The sequence below is a fragment of the Symphalangus syndactylus genome, chromosome 19, assembly GCF_028878055.3.
Source record: "Symphalangus syndactylus isolate Jambi chromosome 19, NHGRI_mSymSyn1-v2.1_pri, whole genome shotgun sequence".
NCBI lineage: Eukaryota > Metazoa > Chordata > Mammalia > Primates > Hylobatidae > Symphalangus > Symphalangus syndactylus.
Window position 1 is genome coordinate 88811124 of NC_072434.2, and position 27981 is coordinate 88839104.

The 27981-nt window shown below is 37.2% G+C and overlaps 1 protein-coding gene across 10 annotated transcripts in view; it reads left to right on the plus strand.

The window, feature by feature from the left end:
* The window catches only part of CATSPERE (catsper channel auxiliary subunit epsilon), a 170328-nt gene that overhangs the window by 16702 nt on the left and 125645 nt on the right, over positions 1–27981 (plus strand). For 4 of the 10 annotated variants that reach the window (XM_055233566.1, XM_055233560.2, XM_055233559.2 and 1 more), the window contains 6 exons: positions 152–225; positions 517–586; positions 2336–2403; positions 10347–10400; positions 11351–11375; positions 16266–16343. Coding sequence is in view for 8 of the 10 variants with exons in the window: in XM_055233560.2 (XP_055089535.1) it covers positions 152–225; positions 517–586; positions 2336–2403; positions 10347–10400; positions 11351–11375; positions 16266–16343 (369 nt within the window). In the remaining 2 variants the exon portion in view is untranslated. Of the gene's footprint in view, positions 1–151; positions 226–516; positions 587–2335; positions 2404–10346; positions 10401–11350; positions 11376–16265; positions 16344–27981 lie in introns of those variants that run through there. The other 6 variants (XM_055233562.1, XM_055233561.2, XM_063613477.1 and 3 more) reach the window with 5 other exon arrangements.

A 27981-nucleotide genomic window follows, 5' to 3' on the forward strand; every position in this document is an offset into this window, starting at 1 on the left:
GTCACATTACTTTGTACAATTTAAAGGGAATTGAATTTTAGTTATTCTTTCTTTAAATAATTAGGACCCAGAAAATTGAATCCTACAACTGAACCCTGAGGTGAAAATTTTGAATCATAATTTTTGTTTGAACTCTTGTTTTCTTTTTTAGATTAAGTTAGAGTATGAAGGAACATTATTTACTGAGTGGAATGTGCCAGAAACTTGTTTTGTGCTAAATAAAAGGTAAGATTTATGCCATGAATATCAATGTATGTGTATATTTTTTAATTCATTCATATAATGTGAACATTCAGATTCAAGGCTGTGATTTAATATAAATTTTCTTTCATTAAGTAGATGTGAAAAGCAAGACAAAATCAGGTCGAATATAGTATAGAAGTAAAATATTGCAAATATTTAAAAATATCTCTTATCAGCATACAATTGAAGTTTTTAGGCTTAAAAAATAGTAAGGGAATTTTATTAATATCATATGCACCTATAATTATTCTTTCCCATCTTTTTAAACACTAGCTCACCCACGACAGAATTGCATTGTTCCTCACCTGGTGTTCATGCTGTAAAACCAATTGTTACCGGCCCAGTAAGTTGATTTTAATGATATGTTATTAAATCTTGAATAATCATCCTGTTATCCTGTTACATTTTATTTTGCCTTTCTTTTGAGATTCTCAGTCTAATTTAACTTGTTTTAAATAGTATTGTTAACTATAAACAAGCCCTATTTTAAAGTTATTGTCAGTATGTCAATTTTTAGATATATCTCATGTTAAATTCTAAATTATAAAATTATATGCATTTTTATCTTAGTCTTTTTATTACTAAGTATGTTAAAGTTCATAGCCACAACCTTAATGATAATAGGACCTCAGATGAGTGGGTCTCCTGTCATACACTCCTGTGACAACGCTAGGATTAAGAGTAATTTCTAGCAGATTTATTTTTACTCCACTGCATTTTCTTCAACTGAAGAAAACATGAGAATGCAAATGAATTAGAATGAGGTTGAACCTCTCTAGTTTACCAAAAACACCCAAAGACAAAGTAAAGCATTTTAAGACACTGGCATTTTAGTAATTAGTAACAAAATACTGGCTACATACCTCACAGCTGATGTTCCCACGCAAGTGTGCCTCAAGCTGCGGTTCTACAGATACCATGTCACCAATCCTGCCTTTACTTTGAGGCTTGTGACTTCTCTTTAATTAAAAAAGCTTTATTGTCAAGGCACAAGTAGACAGAGCGATGTGGGAGAGTCCAGATGAATATTTATTCATTTTTCAATCCTTATGAAGTGAAACATATTTGAATTTGTCTCTTTGAGTCTATGAGTATTTGCCAGTTTCAAGAACACAATTCATGCGGGGTGTGGTGGCTCATGCCTGTAATCCCAGCACTTTGGGAGGCGGGCAGATCACCTGAGGTCAGAAGTTCAAGATCAACCTGGCCAACATAGTGAATGAAACCCCGTCTCTGCTAAAAATACAAAAATTAGCCGGGCATGGTGGCAGGCACCTGTAATCCCAGCTACTCAGGAGGCTGAGGCAGGAGAATCACTCGAACCCGGGAGGCAGAGGTTGCAATGAGCCAAGATCGCACCACTGCACTCCAGCCTGGGGGACAAGAGTGAAACTTCATCTCAAAAAAAAAAAAAAAAAAAACCGATTTATGAGGAAGTAAGGGACTCCTTTTCCTTTTGTTTTTTGTTTTTTGTTTTTTTTCCCTTGAGATGGAGTTTCACTCTTATTGCCCAGGCTGGAGTGCAATGGTGCAATCTAGGCTCACTGCATCCTCCGCCTCCTAGGTTCAAGCAATTCTTCTGCCTCAGCCTCCCAAGTAGCTGGGATTACAGGCATGTGCCACCACGCCCAGCTAATGTTGTATTTTGAGCAGAGATGGGGTTTCACCATGTTGGTCAGGCTGGTCTTGAACTTCTCACCTCAGGTGATCCACCTGCCTCGGTCTCCCAAAGTGCTGGGATTACAGGTGTGAGCCACTGCACTAGGCCACATCTGACTTTTGAAAAGCACTCAGTTGTAACAACCAAAAGCATCTCTAGGCATTGCCAAAAGTCCCTGGGGAGCAAAATTACCCCACTGAATGAGAAAATTATTTGAATTGTATTTCAGTGAGGAAGACAAATGTAATAAAAATGATAAAGATGGCAATATATAAATATTTAAATATATATTTAAATTCTGTTCTGAAATTTATTCTTCTTCCTCTGATCTTAGATAAGTAACTTACTTCCTCTGTGACTGTTATGCCTATATCCATATTTGCATTTGATTTAATGTTAATATATCACAGTTTCTTTTGCATTTTCTTTTAGGATGAAGAAGAACGCTATTTATTTGTGGAAAGTTCTCATACTTGCTTTCTGTGGTACTATACAGTTAGGTAAGTAATGCAGTACTGAATAGGTAATTATGCTTTTAAAGAATAATTTGCTTCAACTTTTAATTAACCACAAATAGATTATCTATATTATAGTTTCCATACAACCTTCATTCACCAACCAAGCTATTCTCAAATATACTACCAAAGAAATACTGAAGAACAAACAGTAAAAATAAGAGCAACCACTATTTGAGCACACACTATGTCTACATGTTTGTGTTTTAATATAAATTCTTTCTTAATTTTTATAATAACCATACAAATGTAAGTCTTTATAGATGTGGAAACATAAGCATGGATGGGTTAAACAATTTGGAAAAAGTACAAAGCTACTAAAAGACAGCATTGAGATTTGAACCTGGTTTTTCAATCTGCAGCCTCTCCTATTATATGCATTTCAAAAATACCTTCTTTGTATTGGATAGCTTTTCAAACTCATGACAAAATGAAGGTAGCTGAATATAAGAAGGGAAAAAGTGGTACATAACTACATAATTAACTGCATAAAAATCATTCAATAAGTTAAAAAAGTATCAGTGATTCAGAATATGCTTTAGCATCATAGTCACAGCAACATCCCAGGCACTGTGTAGGATATAAGGAACTATAGGGTGTGGATCCTAACCTCAAGATGCCTGGAAGATACTTATTTCTTTTTATCCACTTCACATTTATTCCCTTGGGTAAACTACTCCTCCCTATTCTGTGATACTATTGTTAATTTCATGTGACATATATGGTCTAACTCTACAAACCCACGTTTCCTTGGTTACAGTTATTAGTTGAGGCTTGGCACATACACGATCCAGGCAGAACCAATCAGAATACTCATGTCTTCAGTAAAGCATGGTTGCTGCTAATAGTTTTATTGTCCTGGTCCACGCAGTTCCTTAAAGTCGGGTGGTTCTGCAGTTTATGTGGAATTTTTGGATTGGACATCCTGAGCTAGATTGTAAGTCCTAATAATACCGAGGTTTCAGCAAGCCCCACCGCGAGTACACATTAACCCAGTCCTCTCTCACGCACTGCCACTTTCCCGGAGTCTTATTGAGAAGCAGGGAGGATTGAGTCTCTGCTACTCATGAAACTGGCAGGCTTCTGTCCTTGTTGGCAGTTTCAGAAATCCCAATCACCAGCTTTTCCTCTATGGGTTCTGAACCAGTTGAGAAATAGACAAGGGCAAGTTTGGGGATAACAAATCCTGGTAGAGGCCAGGCACGGTGGCTCATGCCTGTAGTCCCCGCTACGCAGGAGGCTGAGTTAGGAGAATCACTTGACCCCAGACATTTGAGGTTACTATGTCAAGGTTACAGTGAGCTGTGATTATGCCACTGTACTCCAGCATGGTGACAGAATGAGACTCTGTCTCATAAAATAAAATAATAGGCTGGGCACAGTGGCTCACACCTGTAATACCAGCATTTTGGGAGGCCAGGGCGGGTGGACCTGAAGTCAGGAGTTCAAGACCAGCCTGGCCAACATGGTGAAATCCCATCTCATTAAAAATACAAAACAAGATGGCCAGACGTGGTGGTGGGCGCCTGTAATCTCAGCTACTCGGGAGGCTGAGGGAGGAGAATCACTTGAACCTGGGAGGCGGAGGTTGCAGTGAGCTGAGATCGCGCCACTGCATTTCAGCCTTGGCAAACGAGCAAAACTCCATCTCAAAATAAATAAATAAAAATAAAATATTCCTGGTAGAGTTGAATTGTAAAAAAGGACCTGCCCCTTTGGCCAAATGGGCTACTTTCTATTCTCCCAAGTAGAGCTCTTGGGAACCCTCAGAGAAGATAATCTGTTGCAATAAGACCATATGTTTGTGTCCCACCCCATTTACCCCCAAATTTTTATGCTGAAACCTAATCCCTGATGTGATGGTATCTGAAGGTCACACCTTTGGGAAGTGGTTAGATCATGAGGGTACGGTCTTTATGAATGGGATTAGTGCTCTTACAGAAGAGCCCAAAGAGTTCCTTTTTCCCTTCCACCATGCGAGGACCCAGCGAGAAGATAGCACCTTGATCTTTGGACTTTGCGGCCTCCAGAACTATGAGAAATAAAGGTTTGTTGTTAAAGCCATGCAGTCTATGGTATTTTTGTTATAGCAGCCCGAACTAGGACATCTGCCAAGAAGCATTGAATGGATTACCAATTTCATTTACACACATTAAGACCCGAGAGCTAGGGCTGAAAGAGGTGGGCCTGCACGCTACCCTGATCTAGACGTTTTCTCCATGTAAGTAAGAACAGAAGGAAAAGCACCTATCCAGGGGGCAGGTTAGTCCGAAAGAGAGAACTCCGTAGGGGCTAAGAGTTTTTTTGTAATATATATTGTAAGAATTTTCAGTCTGTCACCTGTAAAAATATCAATTAAAAATAAGAATGAGGCCTAGCATGGTGGCTCATGCTTGTAATCTCAATGTTTTGGGAGGCCAAGGTGAGAGGATTGCTTGAGCCCAGGAGTTCAAGACCAGCCTGGGAAACAGAGCAAGACTTGTCTCTACAAAAAACATTAAAAAGTTGTCAGGAGGTTCGCTTGAGCCCAGGAGTTCAAAGCTACTGTGAGCTATGATTGTGCCACTGCACTCCAGCCTCCATGACAGAGTGAGACCCCATCTCTAGAAAAAATAAAAATAAAAACAAAATAATAATAATTAATGGCTAGAAAGATTACATAAAGAATAAAAAGGATAGTAATGAAATCAGTACCCACATATGCATTACCCAAATCAAGAAATAGAACATCACACCTCTTTATGCCCTACCAATCACATTCTATTCACCCTGCAAGAGTTAGACACTATCCTGGATGTTGTTTTTTGTCTTTTTGTTATTTTATCCTAAATATCATGTAATGAGTGATTCCTTGCTTTTTTCTTTTAGTTTAGCGACTATGTTTGATTGTAATAAATTGTTTAGTTTTGTCAGTTCTTGAACATTATTTAAATTGAATCATATGGTAAGTATTCTTCCATGAGTTGCTTGTTTCTCTAAAAATTGTGTTTTTGAGACTTATCCATATTTAAATTAGAATCTTTAGTTCTTTCATTGTGACTGCTCTATGGTATTTCATTGTATGACTCTGTTCATTCTGCTGATGCATTTTATTTACAACTACAAATGAGGCTGTGAATGATCCTGAACATACCTCATAGTATCTTGCTACTCAAAATGTAATCTGAGGATCAGCAGCACTGACATCACCTGGAAATTTATTAGAAGTGAAGAATGTCAGGCCTTATTCCAGACCTGTAGGATAATAATATGCACTTTAAGAAGATTCTATAGTAATTTACGTGTGCATTATAGTTGGGGAAGTAGTACTGATTTAATGCATATAAATGAAAGTTTCTCTAAGGTAGAGACCTAAAAGTACAATTGCCTAAAGGTAGGATGTGCATTTGTTCACCTTTACTGGGTGATGCCTAAGTAACTTTTGAAAGATTGTCCAATTTTATATCCACACTAGTAGTACATGAAAGTTTCCATTTTGCTGTATCCTCACCAACACTTAAAATTGTCTGACCTTTTAATTTTTCCAGTCTACTAGGTACGAAATTATGTCATTGTATTTTTATTTACATTTTACTGATTACTGATGCACTGAGTATTTTTTGTCTATTCAGCAGGAATTTTTCTTCTCTTTTCTATTCAGTAAGTATTTTGATCCACTTTTGAGTTATTTTTATTTTCCTAATAATTTACAGTATTTCATTATATGTCTTAATTACTACTCCATTATCACTTATATATACATATTGAAAGTATTCTGTCCCAGTTTATGCAGATTTTTACTTTCCACGCCTCCTATTGATAAGAGAGGTCTTTAGTATTGTGGATAAATTTATTAATCCTTTCCTTCGTGGGTTTATGCCTTTTAAAATCTATTTAAGAAATCTTGCTACTTACAAGATCATAAGGATTTCTCCTATATTGTTTTTTTTTTAAGTTTTATGTTTTTTTCTTCTAAAATTAGGACTTTAATCCACCTGGAATCAGTTTTTGTACAAGCTTAGAATAGGAATTCACTTTATTTTTTCTACATGAATAATTAATTTTCTCATACTCAGTTAATGCATAATCTATTTATCCAGAATATCTTCTCTTTCACATATCAATTTTCCATGTATGCATGGGTGTTTTTCTGGGCTGGCTATTCTTTTCAGCTGATCTATTTGTCCATACTTGAACAAAACTATATTATCCTTATTACTATAACTGTATTTTTTAAATCTTGACAAGTGATAGTAGAAGTACCCACCCCACTCCAACTCTTCCCAACTTGATTTATACATTCAATGCAATCCCAATCAAAATCCCAGCAAGTTATTTTATAAATATCAATAAACACATCCTAGAGTGTATATGGAGAAGCAAAAGACTCTGAATAGCCAACACAATATTGAAGAAGAAAAACACTGATAACACCCACTTCTGGTGAGGACATGAACCAGTAACAACTGTCTTTCATTACTGGTGGGAACACAAAGTGATACAACCATGTAGGCTTCAGATGAGCAGTCTTATGCATCTTCTGTTCAATTTATTTTAAAGTATTTTATGTTTTTGGTGCAATTGTAATTGGTGTTGCAAACTTTAGAATTAGTAGGAATTTTACCTCCAAATATTCCCTTCCCGGTTTTTGGCTTACTCCTTACCATCATTTTGGTGCTTTCTAGTTGTTTGTCTATCCTTCATATTGGACATTTTTCAGTCAATATTTATTTGGGTTTATCCACAGACCTATTGTTTCTTTGGTCAACAATGCTTATATTCTCAGACGTGTTTTCTCATATTACTTTCTCTTCCTGAAGTATAGCCTTTAAGGGTTCCTTCAGGGAAGATTTCTTAGTGATTAAATTTCTCAGTATTCGTGCCTCTGAAAATATCTTTATTCTATCCTCACTCTGGAAAAATCATTTCTCTGGGAATATTATAGGTTGCTTGCTATTTTCTCTCAATGCTTTAAAATTATTTTTTCTTATGTCTAGCTTCGACTTCAGCTGGTAAGTCGGCTGTCTTTCAAATGGTTTTTCCATTTTAGGTAATCTGTGTTTTCTCTGTGGTTGTTTTAACATCTTGCCTTATCTTTGGTGTTTTACTATTGCATATTTCTTTTGAGATGTATTGCAGTTCCTGAATCTGAATATTGGTGTCTTTCATCAATTCTGGAAAATTCACATTGTCTTTTTTCTTTTTCTTTTTTTTTTTTTTTTGAGACAGAATCTCACTCTGTTGCCCAGGCTGGAGAAAGGTGGCATGATCTCAGCTCACTGCAACTTCTGCCTCATGGGTTCAAGTGATTCTCCTGCCTCAGCCTCCCTAGTAGCTGGAATTACAGGTGCCCGCTACCACACCTGGCTAATTTTTGTATTTTTAGCAGAGATGGGGTTTCATCATGTTGGCCAAGCTAGTCTCGAACTCCTGACCTCTGGTGATCCACCCACCTCAGCCTTACAAAGTGCTGGGATTACAGGCATGAGTGGCTGTGCCTGGCCCATCTTTTTAAATATTCGTTCTCCCTCATTCTTTTTTTTTCTTTCTAGATTTTCTTAAGAGAAATGTATGTCACCTTTTAATTCTGTCCTTCCTGACTCTTAAAATCTTGTCAACTTTTTCCATCTTTCTGTCTTATTGTGATTCGTTCTTGGTTATTTTTTAAATGTTTCATTCAGTTCACTAATTATCTCATTATCCATGTCTAAATTTTTTTTTTTTTTTTTTTTGAGATAGGATCTTGTCCTGTCACCCAGGCTGGAGTGCAGTAGTGCAATCATAGCTCGTGTAACCTCAAAGTCTTGGGCTCAGGCACTCCTCCCACCTCAACTTCCTGAATACCTGGGACTACAGGCACACACCACTGTGCTCTATCTTGTTTTTTCTTGTGCAGACAGGGTTTCACTTTGTTGCCCAAGCTAGTCTCCAGCTATTGGCCTCAAGCAATCCTCCTGCCGTGGCCTCCGAAAGCACTGGGAGCCACCACACCAGGCCTGTGTCTACATTTTGTAATCCCTGAAATTCTTTCACCTAGAGGGAATTACTATACTCTTCTGCCATTTCTGCATCATTACCTCCAAAATTGGCTACATAAATTTGTGGGGCCTGATGTAAAATGAAAGTGTGGGGGTCTCTTGCTCAAAAAGCAGGGGGAAAATACTGTTAAAGGTATCAAATATAAAGCTTTTTTCTCCTATAGTCACTCTCATTACCTGTCATGGTGTTTTTTTATTTGCAATTTAAGGTCATGCTCCCTTAGACAAGGAATACTCGTGGGCCAGGTGCAGACCCCCGTAGTCACCTGGTGGTGGTTCAGCGTGTGGAATACTCGTGGGCCAGGTGCAGACCCTCTTAGTCACCTGGTGGTGGTTCAGCGTGTGGAATACTCGTGGGCCAGGTGCAGACCCTCTTAGTCACCTGGTGGTGGTTCAGCGTGTGGAATACTCGTGGGCCAGGTGCAGACCCTCGTAGTCACCTGGTGGGTGGTTCAGCGTGTGGAATACTCGTGGGCCACATACAAACCCTCATAGTCACCTGGTGGGTGGTTCAGCATGTGCACGCCCACCAGCCGCCAGATTTCCCTTCTCAATAGACCTACACATCATGCCAGCCAGTGGAGGGGTCTGAGGTAGTCAAGCCATGTGTCTTCCCTTCATGGGCCTCCCACCTCAACCCATGGCAGATGGACAACCCCCGAGGGTATTGCAGCCTCTACACTGGGCCATGCTAGATACCTGGATTACGGGGAGGCAAGAGGTTTACTTCTGCCAAGATGAGTAAGCCACGCCATCATCACCATCATCACGCCATGGTGCTGCCAGCCAGCATGGGACAGCCGCTGCCGTGCCTTACTCCAGGACACTGCAGTGTGCAGTTGCCCTACCCTGACAATTCCCCAACACCTGAGCCTAGGCCCTCACCCAGGTCAAAGACAGAAGCACCTTGTGGGACAGGGGTTAAGGAGGGGAAGGCTGGTCAGGACCCAAGGTGCCAGACCATGGAGGGGAATCAGGGGTAAATAATCCATCCCAGGGAGGCAGAGAGGCAGCAGGAGGCGGGACTGTACGGGAGCCAAAACCCCTCGTCCCCAGTGCATGCTTCATTGTCTCATCACATTTCGCTTACAAAACATAATTTCAAAGATAAATTTGTTAAGAATTTCAAGATAAATACTGTAGAGTACAGGACCCTCCTAAGCACTGCCTCTTTCCCCAGGCTCTGGACACCTATTGACTCTGCCCCCAAACTAGAGTTCTGACACTAGAAAGAATTCAGGAACAAGTATCATGTTAGCATCCAAACTCTCTTGCTTTCTTCTTTCTCTGTCTCTCAAGGGTTAGAACAGAGAATAAAAAGGGGAAAAAGGATCCATGGAGCTGTGCTGAAACTAGCCTTCCCAAGTTCACTGTGACATTTCTCTGTTTCATCACTGTATCCCACTACTATCTCTCTATCTACTGAAACTGCTGTGGCAAAGTCACTGAAGGTAATTGCCAAATTCGATGGGATTTTTTTGATCCTCTTACTGTAATACTTAATTTCTATACCACATTTAATTCTGAGAATCACTTTCTGTTTGAAACTCTTTCATTCCTTCACTCTCTGATACCACTATGTTCTATTTCCATAATGTTTTTTTCCCAGTCTTTTTCTTTGGCTTTTTCTCATCTGTCCTTACATTAAATGTCAGTTCAATCCAGGGTTTTCTCTTCGGTCTTATTCTCAACTCTACACTTCAGCCTGTGCATGCACTAACTCAAGAAAGCCAAGAGAACTGATAAAGACCCAGCAGAATGCTGCTAATATTGTCTTTCCATGGAAATTGAGGCTGTCACTTTAATGTCAGCTGGCACTGATTCCTCCTCTACAAGGTTACTGTATTAATACCAAAGGCTTTCTTTTATTATCTACAAGTATTTCCTTTTGCCTTCAAATTTTCCTTCCAGATACGCTGGTAACTCACTCGGTGACTCAGTTCTTCTTTCCTGTGCCTCTGACAAGTAAGCATAACACAAGGCCGAAGGTATCAGCCCTGGAGCCGGGGTCTTCTTAATCAACCTTGGACTGTGTTGAACTCTGGGCATAGTTTACCTATTAAGATTTATAGTAGCTATTTTCAGCAGCTTTCTAACATATCAGATTGAACACATGAAATAGAATATTCATTATATGGTCTCAGAAACTCACTGCATACTCATTTACTGATTCCCAAAACATTTTCATTTTGTTTTGTGCATGATAACGTACTAGACACTGCAGTAATCAGCAAATGGAAGGACATAGTCATGAGGCACTGACTTTTAGAGATGATATATGCTAAAAATATGCAGGTAATTTTACAGTGAAAAAAACTTTCTAGAAAACATACAACTAAACATACAAATGAATATTAGTCCTTTTTTATTTTATAATTAAAAATAGAGACACGGTCTCACTATGTGTCCCAGGCTGCTCTCAAATTCCTGGGCTCAAGCAGTCCTCCCGCCTCGGGCTCCCAAAATTCTGGGATTACAGGTGTGAGCCACCAGGCCCAGCCTGTTATTCCTTTCAGGGCTGGTGAGGGAAGGATTTGTCATGCTAAAAGACGAATTTCTGTTTGACATAAATTATAACATGTAAAGACTGTAGGGTTTTTTATGTAGAATGACAATATCAACATTTTAAAGAAGATTAATCATGAAGTTTTGATTCTGTGAACTTGCAGTATTAAGGAAGCATGCAGATTTAAGCCACTCAGCCTTCTGTGATGACAAATGAGAATCAATAATGATATTGATAAATAGACATATGTGAATTTTTTGTTTTTACATTTAGCCTTTAATTTTATATACTGTAATGAAATATAAAGAGAATATGCAAAGGTTTAGAAACATGTATCTTGAAAGTAGAATATTCAAATTCATGTTTAACAGGCTGTTTACTAAAATGTGTTTCCTCTTTTTCCAAGCAGACATTTCTTTAACAACTTTACCCAGGTAAAATATTTTTTAAATTTTGTATTGCCTTCATATATCACTACTATATTGTTTCTCTCTTATCTTCTATATTTACCAGATGAGGAATTTTTCAAACTAATTTTGCAATGATATTTGCTTAGAGTATATCTTTCTGTAAGACCCATTCAGAAGGTCCATGAGGTTCACCCTTTTCCAACCACCTATCTGCGTAAGGATGGATTTTCCCCCTTTTACTTCTACTGAGATAATTTTCACCAACAACTTGGCTGAAGGAGCAGAGATGAATATCCAGCTGTCTTTTATTAATACAAATATTAAAGATAGTTTTTAAAATATTGAGCATCCATTCTTAATATTTTTCTTTTGAGAAATAGTTATTTTTCATAAAAATATGTTAACATATAATAGATTTACCATAGTTTTGAAAATAAATAAATTATCTTTAAATGTTCTCAATCTTAATTTGTTATATAGTAAATACAGGTGGATCTAAACCACGTAAAACAAACGCCTTGTAGGATTCTCAATAATTTTTAAAAGTATGAAGGGGGTCCTAAGATCAAAAAGTTTTAAAATTCCAGAATAGAGGATGATTAGAAGTATGATGGAAAGATATATTCAAAATGTTGAAAATTGAAATGAGGTTATAATATTTGGAAATTACACCTCTATATAGATATTATAAGTCTCTAAAAGCAGCAACTTACTGGAAAAAAAGAAGTAGTAAAAAAAGATAAACTGTGTGTAGTGGATCAAGATGATTGAGTAAGCTCATGTGCCCGTAACTACTCCTACTCCAAATCCCATTGATATTACTGAATTATTTTTTGAGACTACAACTATAACAATGCTCAAATGCAAGAAATAATATTATCAGTAATTAAGGAATTTTAAGATACATAGAAAATATAGGAGAACTTACAGAAGTAGAATATATATTACAGACTCAAAAAATGCAGAATAACCTCCTTCTCACTCAAAACACATAGAAATGCCTATAGAAAATATATGTGTGTATGCTGCTAGTACACACACTCACAGACCTTTATGTTAATATAGGTGCGGGTGTGCATATGGAATTTAAAAGCAAGAAAAGGAATTTCCTGATGGTCAGAAATAATTAAGGAACTCAAAGCCATAGTTGTAAGATTGAATTAGAACAGAATGTGAGCTTTCTAGAAAATATACAACTAAACATACAAATGAATACTATTCCTTTTTTGTTTTATTTTATAGTTAAAAGTAGTGGAAAAGGGGTGATGTTTTAATGATTTTATGGGAATAGGGAATGAAAGTTTTGGCCTGTGGGAGTAAAGGGAGCTGAAACTAACCTCCCTATATGAAGTTAGGATTTAGAAAATGTCTTGGCCGGGCGCGGTGGCTCACGCCTGTACAAATCCCAGGACTTTGGGAGGCCAAGGCAGGCAGATCATGAGGTCAGGAGATTGAGACCATCCTGGCCAACATGGTGAAACCCAGTCTCTACTAAAAATACAAACATTATCTCAGCATGGTGGCATGTGCCTGTAATCCCAGCTACTTGGGAGGCTGAGGCAGGAGAATCACTTGAACCAGGGAGTCAGAGGTTGCAGTGAGTCGAGATCGCGCCACTGCACTCCCGCCTGGCAACACAGCAAGACTCCATCTTAAAAAATAATAATAATAATAAAATCTTTAAAATGTATAAATGTCTGTAAAATGGGGACTGGTAAAGCTCTACTGACTGGCTTAGGATAATTGCAAAGAAATGATACACCTCTTTTTGGGGCTGTAAACAGATAAGGGATTACCCAGATTTCAGATGCACATCCTAATTTAACAGCCCAAGAGATTCAGGAAGCTACAGCCAAGAAATATATACAAATATAACTTTGCAAGCAGTCAAACACATAGCGCCCAGGCGGAAGTGATTGCAAAACCTATTTCCATGACATGACCTTGCTAAGTTTTGATTTATATTCAGGCCTGTGAAATCAGTAACAAAAACAAAAAAGGATCAGTAACAAAATTACCTAGAAAATCCCCATGTTGGGGAATTTAAACATTTCTGTATCCATGGGTCAAAAAAGAAACCAATCGTTTAAACTAAATAATTAAGACCTCCAGGCAGATAGTAAAGGACACAAAACAACTTCACTCCTGCTTTAAAAAGAAATCACGTGATAAAATGTTAAAATTCTTTAAAGTCTCAAAGAGCTGTGAGTAAAATGAAATCTAAAGGTGTTACATTCCAGAAGAATGAGTCCTTGCTAGGTGAACAAAAGCCAGAGAGTACTTTCATGCTTAGGACCACTTGCTAAGGTTGGAGACAGGACAGAAGAGCAAACTGCCCAATGATGGATGGATAGACTTGGCTGGGATGAAGTGAAACCAGTTGAACTTTTGACTAATGTGTGAGCTGGTGTATCTGATTTGAATCTGAAAGAGTACCAAAGCAAAGATAATTCTCTCCGCTTGTCAATGTCTCACATGGGAATTTTACTTAATAATATGCATGATACCTATATGACAAAACTTCAGAACTCTCCCGAAGGAAAGGCATACTATTCCCTTAATAAATGTGCTCTACAACGTAAAGATGTGGATTTTCCTGAATTTATAAATGCAATGCCATCTTAATGAAAAAAATATACTTTTTCAGAACTAGACAAGATGTTTCCAGAATTCCTATGGATTACACAAAAACAGTGTTCAGAAAAACACTGAATAAGAACAGGGATAGGGTACTGGTCATGGCAGGCATTAAAATACACTGTGAAGCCTTCATATTTAAAGTGTGAGATACTAACTCTTGAAAAGGCAGTCAAGATCAATAGAAAAGCATAAGAATCCAGAAATAACCAAAATACAGTTAGGTCTTTACTAAGCAATGGAGGTAGCATCTCAAATCCCTGGGGAGAAGATGGACTAGTCAACAAATGATATTTAGATAAGTGGGTAGTCACACTTACTTAATAAAAAGCAAAGATTGGAGTCATATCTTACAGAGTACACCAAAATAAATTCAAAATAATTTTACATTGAATATGTAAATACAATAAATCCAGTAACAATTAAAGAAAACATGGAAGAATTCTCTTACAACCTGATAATTGGAGACCTTGCTAACTATATCACAAAATCCAGAAAACAAACCAAGCTATATGATAATTTTTACTCCATAAAGCTAGAAGATAAGTAAATGACAGATAACATGGCCAAAAATTATCATAAACTCAAAAGAAAATGGAATACAGGTAGAAAAATACAACTGATTCAAGTAAACAAATCAATGTGTTCTTCATACATAAAAAAATTTCAAATAAGCCATTAAAAGAGAAAAAGTCCAACAAAAAAACGAGCAAATGAAATACAAGTGGAACTTGAACATATGAAAAGATGCTCAAACTTTCTCAAAATAAGAGAAATGCATATTTAAACTATACCGCAGTACCAGGCTGGATATGGTGGCTCATGCCTGTAATCTCAGCACTTTGGGAGGCTGAGGCAAGCAGATCACTTGAGGTCAGGAGTTCGAGACCAGCCTGGCCAACATGGTGAAACCCCGTCTCTATTAAAAATACAAAAAATAGCCAGGCATGGTGGTGGGCACTTGTAATCCCAGCTACTCAGGAAGCTGAGGCAGGGAAATCGCTTGAACCCAGGAGGTGGAGGTTGCAGTGAGGTGAGATTGCACCATTGTACTCCATCCTGGGTGATAGAGCAAAACTCCATCTAAAATAAAAATAAATAAAATTTTTAAAAAATGATACCACAGTACCATTTTCCACCCATCAGACTGGCAATAATCAAATGTATGACAAAACCTGATGTTGGAAAAGAACATGAGGAAAGATTGGTGCAACTGCTGCAGAGAGCAATTTATCAGTATCTATGAAAATTACAATGTATTTACCCCATGACTCAACAATTACACTTTTAAGAATGTGCCCTACCAATATGCTCAAAGTTGTACAAAGTTGCTCATTGTAGCATTGATTGATTATAATGGCAAGGGAGAAACAAACGGTTATCAGTAGGCTACTGGTTAAATAAATTGTAGTTCCTCCATAATTTAGAATAATATCCAACTGAAAAATCAGTGAAAATATGTAAAGATCTCTAAAATAACTTTAGATGATGAACAGAAGATTCAGAAAAAATATGTTTAGCATGCTAGCATTTTGTAAAAGGGATGAAAATAATATATCTATTGGTTATACACAAACGTTTTATAGGAATCTAAGCAAGAACTTATGAATAATCCTTATCTATGGGGTGCAGATGGATTTATGGGAATTGAGTGATGGAGTACAGGGTGGGAGAGAGCTTTTACTATATTTTTAATATAATTTTTAAGTATATGAATAAATATTCAAGAAAAATAAGAAAGAAAACAATTAGTTCTGTATCTATTGAACTGGCCTTGCATCAGGTGACAAATGTTAAGTTACAAATAACAGGTACAGGGTGATTTCATTTTTATAAAAAGTATGTGAGTGGGGGTGAGGTTGCCGTGTCTATTTATGGCTATAAAGAAAGATGGGCCGGGCATGGTGGCTCACGCCTGTAATCCCAGCACTTTGGGAGGCCGAGGCAGGCGGATCACCTGAGGTCAGGAGTTTGAGACCACCCTGGCCAACATGGTGAAACCCCGTCTCTACTAAAAATACAAAAATTAGCCAGGCATGGTGGTGGGCACCTGTAATCCTAGCTACTCGGGGGGCTGAGGCAGGAGAATTGTTTGAACCCACGAGGTAGAGGTTGCAGTGAGCTGAGATTGCACCCCTGCACTCCAGCCTGGGCGACAGAGCAAGACTCCATCTCAAAATATAAAAAATAAAAACGTGTTTATAGCTATGTTTTGCCACAACTAAAAATGAAATTTGTACAAAATGTAAAGAAATGCAAACAAATTTTATTTTCTAGCTTGTCATTGTGTGGGCATATGATCCAGAAAGTGCAGATCCTGATGAGTTGCTCGGGAATGCAGAAGAACCTTCAATAGTAGGTGGAAACATTAGTATCGTCATAGTAAGAACAGAATGCTGCCTTTCTTTTGTAGGGACTGTGAATAATTTATAATCAATAGACAGGATTTTAAGCTGCCCACACCTAACTAAATACATTTGCATGATCCCTTTTAGTTGAGCCATTATAGTGGTTTTGAACTCATGCTCGATCTCTACAATAATAAACCTTTCTTTAGAACTCTAATTGAACATTCTTCATATTTTCTTTTTTCTTTTTATTTATTTATTTTTAAATTTTACTCTAAGTTCAGGGATATATGTACAGAATGTGCAGGTTTGTTACATAGGTATACATGTGCCATGGTAGTTTGCTGCACCTATCAACCCATCAGCTAGGTTTTAAGCCCCGTATGCATTAGGCATTTGGCCAAATGCACTCCCTCCCCTTTTCCCCCACCCCTCAACAGGCCCTGGTGTGTGATGTTCCCCTTCCTGTGTTCATGTGTTCTCATTGTTCAACTCCCACTTGTGGTGTTTGGTTTTCTGTTCCTGTGTTAGTTTGCTGAAGATAATGGTTTCCAGTTTCATCCATGTCCGTGCAAAGGACATGAACTCATCCTTTTTTATGACTGCATAGTATTCCATGGTGTATATGTGCCACATTTTCTTTATCCAGTCTCTCATTGATGGGCATTTGGGTTGGTTCCAAGTCTTTGCTATTGTGAACAGTGCCGCAATAAACATACATGTGCATGTGTCTTTATAGTACAATGATTTATAATTCTTTGGGTATATACCCAGTAATGGGATGGCTGTATCAAATGGTATTTCTGGTTCTAGATCCCTGAGGAATCGCCACACTGTCTTCCACAATGGTTGAACTAATTTACACTCCCACCAACAGTGTAAAAACGTTCCTATTTCTCTGCATTCTCACCAGCATCTGTTGTTTCCTGACTTTTTAATGATCACCATTCTAACTGGTTGCAAGATAGTATCTCATTGTGGTTTTGATTTGCATTTCTCTAATGACCAGTGATGATGAGCTTTTTTTAATATGTTTGCTGGCTGCATAAATATCTTCTTTTGAGAAGTGCCTGTTTATATCCTTTGCCCACTTTTTGTGTTTTTTTAATTGTAAATTTGTTTAAGTTCCTTGTAGATTCTGGATATTAGACTTTTGTCAGATGCATAGATTGCAAAGATTTTCTCCCATTCTGTAGTTTGCCTTTTCACTCTGATGATAGTTTCTTTTGCTGTGCAGAAGCTCTTTAGCTTAATTAGATCCCATTTGTCAATTTTGGCTTTTGTTACAATTGCTTTTGGTGTTTTAGTCATGAAGACTTTGCTCATGCCTATATCCTGAATGGTATTGCCTAGGTTTTCTTCTAGGGTTTTTATGGTTTTAGGTTTTACATTTAAGTCTTTAATCCATCTTAAGTTAATTTTTGTATGAGGTTTAAGGAAGGGGTCCAGTTTCTGTTTTCTGAATAAGGTTAGCCAGTTTTCCCAGCATCATTTATTAAATAGGGAATCCTTTCCCCATTGCTTGTTTTTGTCAGGTTTGTCGAAGATCAGATGGTTGTAAATGTGTGGCGTTATTTCTGAGGCCTCTGTTTTGTTCCATTGGTCTATATATCTGTTTCGTTACCAGTACCATGCTGTTTTGGTTACTGTAGCCTCGTAGTATAGTTTCAAGTCAGGTAGTGTGATGCCTCTAGCTTTCTTCTTTTTGCTTAGGATCATCTTGGCTATTCAGGCTCTGTTTTGGTTCCATATGAAATTTAAAGTAGTTTTTTCTAGTTCTGTGAAGAAAGTCAGTGGTAGCTTGATGGGAATAGCATGAATCTATAAAATTACTTCCGGCAGTATGGCCATTTTCACAACACTGATTCTTCCTATCCATGGGCATGGAATTTTTTTCCATTTGTTTGTGTCCTCTCTTATCTCCTTGAGTAGGGGTTTGTAGTTCTCCTTGAAGCGGTCCCTCACATCCCTTGTAAGTTGTATTCCTAGATATTTTATTTTCTTTGTAGTAATTGTGAATGGGAGTTCACTCATGATTTGGCTCTCTGCTTTTCTGTTATTGGTGTATAGGGCATATTTTCTATTAACCTCATCATTCATGAAGGGGCTGACCATTAAGGTGCTTTAGAGATGTTCATTGAGCATCCATATCAAAGCCTTTTTAAAAATCTGTCTAATCACTTATTGAATCCTTTATCACTTGAAGATAAATGAATTTTCTAAAAGTCCAACACAGTGAATAAATAAATCCTTTCTTTTTTTGTTACAAATTTACCTCTTTCAAGATTTAAATTTTGTCTTCTGTTACAATTAAAATGTATTAAAGAAAAATCTAAAATGAGGAATTAGCTAACTTAATTTCTCATGGGACTGTTTACATTTTAATGAGTCAAGAGCTGTCTGATTTTTAAATAGCATGTTATCCTACCTCATGGTAATCAAATTCACAAGGGAAAGATTGATAAATCAGAAGGATATGCAACCAATTGTTTCATCTGGTAATCAACTTTAGAGGGAATAAAATAAATTAATGGTAATTAAACACTTTATGATACTGACCTAATTTCTAATCATTTTAAGTAAATATGCACATTTTAATGTTATTTAGTGCATTCATACTTAATACTTTCTTTTCATCTGCACATTTATCCATGATGATGTAATTTTATCAAATCCTTTCTATGGCTCTCCATTAGAAACAGCATAGACTCCTAACTCTTCGGCCCTTAAAATACAAAACCTTATCTGCCTCTGCCCCTCTTCTCTGGCCTCAGCTCTCTACACATCTTGCCTCTGGCCATTGGACTCTGCTGTCTCCTCACACACACCTGCTGTTCTATGCATCTGTGTCTTGGCTGATGCTGTTCCCTGCACATCAACCGCCCATCCATTTTCTTCGTCTCGGTAACTTCTACTCATATTTTAGGTCTCTAATTAGGTGTCACTGCCTCCAAGATGACTGCCATAACCAAATCAGGGCTTTTTTTTCACAGGAGCAGTTTGAGGGGATTATTTTGAAACTACAGTTTTGATCAATCATCCACAATGATGAAATGAAGTGATGACTATCTTTATCTTTAGAAATGCTTGGTTTTACAATGTGTTTTTCTGATATAGCTAAACCAGATTTGGGGGGATGAATATTTGTGGGTGTACATTTTTCCTGCTTTCACTTTCAGCTTCCTGTATCCTTACAGTTTTTTTCAAACACCAACTCAAACCAGACTTATATTTTTAATGTGTCTTATAAACACTATAAAGTTGAGTTTTTGTTTCTGTTTTTCATCTTGACTGGTATTATATGTCTTTAATTAGAGCATTACGTTCGTTTTTATCTAATAGAGACACAATATATTCTTAGATTTGCTTTATATTTGTTCTGCCTGCTGTATATTCTTTTTAACTGGCAACTCTCTTCAGTTGCCAGTTAGCAGTTTTTCTGTCTCAGTGTTTTGAAGATACTGTTTCACTGGCTCCTTACTTCCATCGCTGCTGTTAGGAAACCATCTTTCTGCCTGTTACTCCTTCAAAAGTGTCTTAACCTGGGCTCCCCAGAAGTGTGCTTGTAGTTCATTTTTGGAGGTGATGCCAGGAAATAAGAGTGGAGGACCAGGAAAAGTGTGCCAGGAAAGGAGGGAGATAAAATTTTTAGGCTATCGCTGCCGTGGACCACTAGAGCATAGTCTCGCTGAGCTCCTCCAAGAAGCCATGTGGAATAGGTTTTAAAATTGTCCAACAGAAGAACAGAAAATGCCTCAGAGTTGCCTCATAGAGGAGAGAAAGGTTCCCATCCCCCATTGGTCAGAGGTTTCCCCCTGGCTTGTTAACTCCTGGTACTTCCTGTCCTGGTTGTGCATATCTAAGTGCAGAATAGGTTTCCACGGACAGCCAAGATGCAGGGATAGACAGGCCTTGACAGAGAAGGGAAAATGATGCTTGAATTGATGATGCTAGAGTTGATGTGAGATTCTGTCAGGTTATAAATGTGTGAAGTGTGTTGCCAGAATTGGCTAGATTAAAAAGTAGGGTACTACAGGTTACAAGAGGTGTTGAATAAGTAAGTAATCCATCTTTTCTCCTCTGGCTGCTTTTGAGATTTTTCTCTTTGTCTTTGTTTTCTGCAGTTTTACTATGATGTATCTAAATGTGAATTTAAAAAAAAATTTACTCTACTTGGAATTATTTGACTTTATGAATCTGTGGATTGGGCTTTCCACAATCTTCTGAAAATTATTAGCCATGTCTTCTCAAATATTGTCTGTGCCTCATCATTTTTCTCCCTTTCCTCTGGGATTCCAAATAAACATGTTCTTATTCCATCTCCTGAAATTCCATTTCAACATATATTAGACCCATCTGATTCATCTGCCATCACATTTACCCTCTTATCAATATATTCCCTCTTTTTATCTCTGTGTGCCATGTTTGGCTCAGATATTTCTTCTGACCAACTTCTAGGTTGCTAAAATAATTTCTTTTTAAAATTTTTGTTTCTTTTGAGATGAGGTCTCACTCTGTCACCCAGGCTGCAGTGCAGTGGCACAATCATGGTTCACTGCAGCCTCAACCTCCTGGGCTCAAGTGATCCTCCCATGTAGCTGGGGCTACAGACACACACCACCACACTTAACTAATTTTTGTATTTTTTGTAGAGACCAGGTCTTGCCACGTTGCCCAGGCTAGCCTCAAACCTCTGGGCTCAAGCGATCCACCCACCTGAGCCTCCCAAAGCACTGGGATTACAGGTGGGAGCCACTGCACCTGGAAAATTATTTCTAATATGGTATTAAACCCACTCACTGAGTTCCTCATATCAGCTATTTTCAGACATTTTATTTGGTTATTTAACAAATTTTGTGTTTCACTTTTATTGTTTTCTATGACCTGGAGATATTTCATGCTTATTTTTTCCTTTTTTTCTAAAGTTTTATTTTTGACTCTGTATATAAGCATGCTTATTTTTTATTTAACATGGTAACCATAGTAGAATGTAAAACCAATGTGGGACAGTTAAATATTCCTCTATTCACCATGTTTAACAAATAAAAGAGCACACAAATATCCAGCTATTTATCTGCACTTGAAATACTGATGGCAATACCATGTTCCTTTTATTTCATATCTAAGCATTTTGAAAGAGTTTTTTAAATATAAGGTTTCTATGTCCTCACCTTGCATTCATTCACTTTTCAAAAACACTCTTTCTTTTAGAACAGTTTTAGTTTTACAGAATTATTACAAAGATAGTACAAGGAGTTCCTATTTATCCCACACCTAGTTTTCTCTATTATAAATATCTTACTCTTGTATATTTGTCATAATTACTGAACCAATATTGATACATTATTATTAACAGAAGTCCATATTTTATTCACATTTCCTCAGCTAATGTTCATTTTGTATTCCAGAATCCCACCAGGAATAGCAAATTATATTTAGTTGTCTTATCTCTTTACGTTCTTAATTGTGACAGTTTCTAGACTTTCATGGCTTTTGATGCCCTTGAAAATGTTGAGGATTGCTGGTCAGATATTTTGTAAAATGTCAGTCCGTTGGGATTCATCTGAGATTTTTCTCATAATCAGATTGGAGTTAGGTGTTTCAGGCAGGAAGACCACACACGTGAAGTGGCATTCCCATTACACACAATCAAGGGCGCATACAATCACATGATGTGTCGCTGCTGATGTTACCGTTCATCACCTGGCTTGAGATCGTGATCGTCTACTGTGAAGTTCCTCTTTCTTCTCCCCGTCCGTGTTGTTCTCCTTGGAAGTAAGTCACTCAGTACAGTTATACTTTACCTTCTTAAGGAAAGGAGCATCTATGTAAATATTTTTGGAATTCTTGTTTTATGGCAGACTTGTCTTATGCCTGATTTATTTATTTACTTATTCAATCATTTATTTATATCACTATGGACTCATAAATATTTATTTTATGTTTTGGGTTATAATCCAATACTACTTTATTTATTGGGAGCTCTTTCAGTCAGCTCCTGCATCCCTTTGACATTCTCTCATCATTGTGGGGTTTTGTTGTTTGGTTGTTTTGTTGTTTTCTTTGTTGTTAACACTCTCTTACTTACTGGCACTATAAGATGCTCCAAGCTAATCCTGTATAATTCCTGCATCATAGCACGTGCACCATCTTACATTCCCAGTCCTAGAATCAGGCATTTCTCCTAGGAGCTCTGGACCCTTTTGGTTCTTTTATTAGAGAATGGTATTAGAAATCAAGATCGGGGTACTAGGTGTGCTTATTGATGTTTGGTTGTTTTCCTCTCTCAGCTGTCAGAGCAAAGAAACATATATGTGCACTAATCCAACATATAGACACACATATCTATAAATTTTTCCATATTTAACTACCTGTATTTATATTAAGCTAAATGTGAGTTTATACAGATGGCTTCAACTCTAATCTATGACCTCGTTAATCATTCTGGACTCCTTCCTTGCTTAGCTGTGATCTCCTACCTTAAGAATCAGAAACCAGCCTCTCTTCACCACCACCCCCACCAGCCTTCCCAGCATCTGGTGACCGCTTTTCAACTCTCTACCTCATGAAATCCACTTTTTTAGCTCCCATATGTGAGAACATACGATATTTCTCTTTCTGTGCCTGGTTTATTTCACTCAAAATAATGGCCTCTAGTTCCATGCATATTGCTGCAAATGACAGGTTTTCATTCTTTTTTTTTATAGCTGAATACTATTAATGTATATATATAGACTGCATTTTCTTTATCCATTCTTCCATTGCTGAATATTTAGGTTGTTTCCATATTTGGCTATTGTGAATAATGCTACAATAAACATGGGGGCTCAGGTATCCCTTTGATATCCTGATTTCATTTCCTTTGGATAAATACCTAGTAGTAGGATTGCTGGATTGCATAGTAGTTTCATGTTTAGTTTTTTGAAAAATCTCCATACTGTTTTCCATAGGAGTTGTACCAATTTACATTCCTACCAACAGCATATGAGGGTTACCTATCAAATGAATAGTTTGCAAGTATTTTCCCCCATTCTACAGACTGTCTCTTCACTTCGTTGATTGTTTCCTTTGCTGTGTAGAAGCTTTTTAATTTAATAAAGTCCCATTTGTCTGTTTTCGTGTTTGTTGCATATGCTTTTGAAGTCTTAGCCATAAAATGTTTGCCCAGACCAATGTCCTAAAGCATTTCCTCTGTTTCCTTCTAGTAGTTTATAGTTTCATGTCTTACCTTTAAGTCTTTAATTCATTTTGAGTTGATATATATATAGTGAGAGATAAAGGTTTAATTTCATCCTTCTGCATATGGATATCCAGTTTTCCCAGCACAATTTATTGAAGAGGGCATCCTTTCCCAAATGTATGTTCTTGGTGCCTTTGTCAAAAATTAGTTGGCTGTAAATATGTGGATTTATTTCTGGATTCTCTATTCTATCAGTCTATGTTTTTATAACAATACCATGCTGTTTTTGTTACTATAGCTTTGTACTATATTTGAAGTCAGGTTGTGTATGCCCCTAGCTTTGTTCTTTTTGCTCATTATTGTTTTGGCTACTTGGGATCTTTTGTGGTTCCATATGAATTTTAGGATTTTTTTTTTCTATTTCTGTAAAGAATGTCCTTGATATTTTGATGAGATTGCATTGAATTTGTACATTGCTCTGGGTAGTATGGTCATTTTAACAATATTAATTGGTCTGATACTGCATTATGGAATGTCTTTCCATTTGTTTATGTCATCTTCAATTTTTTTACCTCAGTGTTTTATACTTTTCTTTGTAGAGGTCTTTTACTTCCTGAAATTTATTCCTAGGTAATTTTTTGTAACTATTGTAAATGGAATTGCTTTCTTGATTTGTTTTTCAGCTAGTTTGTTATTGGTGTAAGAAACACTACTGTTCTTTCTTTTCTTTTTTTTTTTTTTTTTTTTGAGACAGAATCTCACTCTGTCACCCAGGTTGGAGTGCAGTGGCGCAATCTTGGCTCACTGCAAGCTCCACCTCCCAGGTTCACACCATTCTCCTGCCTCAGCCTCCCGATTAGCTGGGACTACAGGCACCCACCACCATGCCCAGCTAATTTTTTTTGTATTTTTAGTAGAGATGGGGTTTCACCGTGTTAGCCAGGATGGTCTCAATACCCTGACCTCGTCATCTGCCCACCTCGGCCTCCCAAAGTGCTGGGATTACAGGTGTGAGCCACTGCACCCGGCCAGAAACACTACTGTTTTTTCTATGTTGATTTTGTATTGTGCAACTACTGAATTCATTTGCTAGTTCTACACATTTTTTTGGTGGAATCTAGGTTTTTCTATATATAAGATTGTGTTGGCTGGGTGTGGTGGCTCATGCCTGTAATCCCAGCACTTTGGAATGTCAAGGTGGTGGGGATTGCTTGAAAGGAGCTCAAGACAAGTGTGGGCAACATAGTGAGACCCTATCTCTAAGAAAAAAAAAAAATACAAAAATTAGCCAGGCATAGTAGCACATGCCTGTAGTGCCAGCTTCTTGGGAGGCTAAGGCAGGAGGATCACTTGAGCCCAGGAGTTTGAGGCTGCAGTGAGCCATGATCTGAGTGAGATTCTGTCCCCCTTCCCCCACCAAAAAAAAAAATTGTGTCATTGTGTCATCTGCAAAGAAGAACAATTTCTTTTCCAACCTTGATCTTTTTTTTTTTCTTTTGTCTATTGCTCGGCTAGGACTTCCAGTATTATGTTGAATAGGAGTGGTAGAAGTGGGCATCCTTGTTTTGATCCAGTTCTTAGAGGAGAAGCTTTCAACTTTTCCCCATTCAGTATGATGTTAGTTGTGGGTCTCTGATATATGGCTTTTATTATGTTGAGGTATGTTCCTTCTATGCCTAATTTGTCAAGTTTTTTTTTTTTTATCATGAAGAGATGTTGAATCTTATCAAACACTTTTTCTGCATCTATTAAGACAATCATATGGTTTTTGTTCTTCATTCTGTTGATGTGATATATCGTATTTATTGATTTGCATATGTTGAACCACCCTTGTATCCCTGGGATAAATCTCACCTGATCATGGTGAGTTATCTTTTTGATGTCTTGTTGGATTCATTTTGCTAGTATTTTGTTTTGAATTTTTGCATCTGTGTCATCAGGGATATTGGCCTATAGTTTGTCATTGTTGTTGTTGTTGTGTCCTTGTCTGGTTTTGGTGTCAGGGTAACGCTTGCCTTGTAAAATGAGTTAGGGAGAATTTCCTCCCCTTCAAATTTTTGGAATAGTTTGCAGAGAACTGATATTATTTATTCTTTATAAGTTTGGTAAAATTCAGCAGTAAAGCCATCTGGTCCTGGGCTTTTCTTTTTTGGGAGACATTTTATTGGAGATTCAATCCTGTTACTAATTATTGGTCTATTCAGGTTTTCTATTTCTTCCTGGTATAATCATGGTAGATTTTATGTGTCTAGGAATTTATTCATTTCCTTTAGGTTTCACAGTTTTTTAGCATATAGTGGTTCATAAGTAGTCCTTAAGGATCCTTTGAAGGTTTGTGGATCCACATCAGTTGTAATGTGTCCTTTTTTGTTTCTGATTTTATTTATAGAGTCTTCTCTCTTTTTTTCTTGGTCACTCTAAGTAGCAGTTTATCGATTTTGTTTACCTTTTTTAAAAACCAACTTTTTGTTTTGTTGATTCTTTGTATGTTTTTTAGTCTCTATTTCATTTAGTTCTGCTCTGTTCTTTATTCTTTCTTTCTTTCTACTAATTTTGGGTTTGATTTGTTCTTGCTTTTCTGGTTCCTTGAGGTGCATTATTAGGTTGTGTATTTGAGATCCTTTTGCTTTTATGACCTAGGTGTTCATTGCTATAAACTTTCCTCTTAGCAATGCTTTTGCAGCATCCCATAGATTTTGGGATGTTGTGTTTCTATCTTCATTTGTGTCAAGGAATTTTTAAATTTATTCTTAATTTCTTTCCTGACCCAATGGTCATTTAGGAGCATGTTGTTTAATTTCCATGCATTCTTTTCTTCCCCAGAATGTCCACTTTCATCCACGTACTTTTATAGTGTCAAATATTCCTCTTGTTTTTGACATCTAATTTTATTCCACTGTGGTCAGAGAAGACACTTGATATGAATTCAATTTTTAAAAAAATGTTTGAGACTTGTTTTGTGTCCTAACATATGGCCAATTCTGGGAAATGTTTCACATGTTGATTAAAAGAATGTGTATTCTGCACTTTTCATGCAAAATGTTTTGTAAATGTCTGTTAGGTCCATTTAGTCTGAAGTGCAGTTTGAATCCAATGTTTCTTTGTTGATTTTCTACGAGAGTTCTGTCCAATGCTGAGAGTGGGGTGTTGAACTCCCCAACTATTATTTTTATGGAGGTCTACTTCTCCCTTTAGATGTAATTATATTTGCTTTATATATCTGGGTGTGTTGAGTGCATAAAACATTTCTTTCTTTTTTTTCTTTTCTTTTTTTTTTTTTTTTTTTGAGACAGAATTTCGTTCTTGTTGCCCAGGCTAGAGTGCAATGGCAGCATCTCGGCTCACTGCAACCTCCACCTCCCAGGTTCAAGCAATTCTCCTGCCTCAGCCTCCCGAGTAGCTGGGATTATAGGTGCCCACCAGCATGCCTGGCTAATTTTGTATTTTTGGTAGAGACAGCGTTTCACCACGTTGGTCAGGCTGGTCTCAAACTCCTGACCTCAGGTGATCTGCCCACCTCAGCCTCCCAAAGTGCTGGGATTACATGCATGAGCCACTGCGCCTGGCCTAATGCATATAACATTTCCAAATAATGCTATATCCTCTTGCTGAACTGATTTATTTATTATTGTCTAATGACTTTCTTTGTCTCTTTTTATGGTTTTTGACTTAAAGTCTGTTTTACCTACTATAAGAATAGCTATTCCTGCTCACTTTGACTCCATTTGTGTGGAATAACTTTTTATATGCCTTCACTATGAATCTTTGTGTATCTTTACAAGTGAAGTGAGTTTCTTATAGGCAATATATAGTTGGATTGTGTTTTTTTTTAATCCATTCAGCCAGTCAATATCATTTAAATGGAAAATTTAATTCATTTACATTACATTCAGGGTTATTATTTATAGGTGAGGACTATTTCTGTCATTCTGTTAATTTTTTTCTGGTTCTTTTGTATATCCTTTGTTCCTTCATTCTCTCATTGTTTATCATGGCAGTTTGGTGGTTTTCTGTAGTGGTAACATTTGATTCCTTTCTCTTTCTTCTTTGCATTATTGATATACCATTGAGTTTTATGCTTTTGCGTGTTTTCATTATGGTAGATACCATCCTTTCACTTCCAGATGTAGGACTTCCTTAAGCATTTCTTGTAGGGCTGATCTATTGTTGATGAATTCCCCCAGGTTTTGCTTACCTGGGAAAAACTTTATTTCTTTATTTTTGAAGGATAGCTTTGCTAGGTATTGTATTCCACACTGGCAGTTAGAACTTTGACTATATCATCTCATTCTCTCCTGGCCTATTAGGTTTCTGCTGAGAAATCCACTGTTAATATGAGGAAGATTCCCTTATATGTGACTTGATGCTTTTCTCTTGCTGATTTTAAAATTCTCTTTTTGCCTTTACCTTTTGGCAGTTTGAAATTCATGTACCTTGGAGAAAACCTTTTTGGGTTAAATCTACT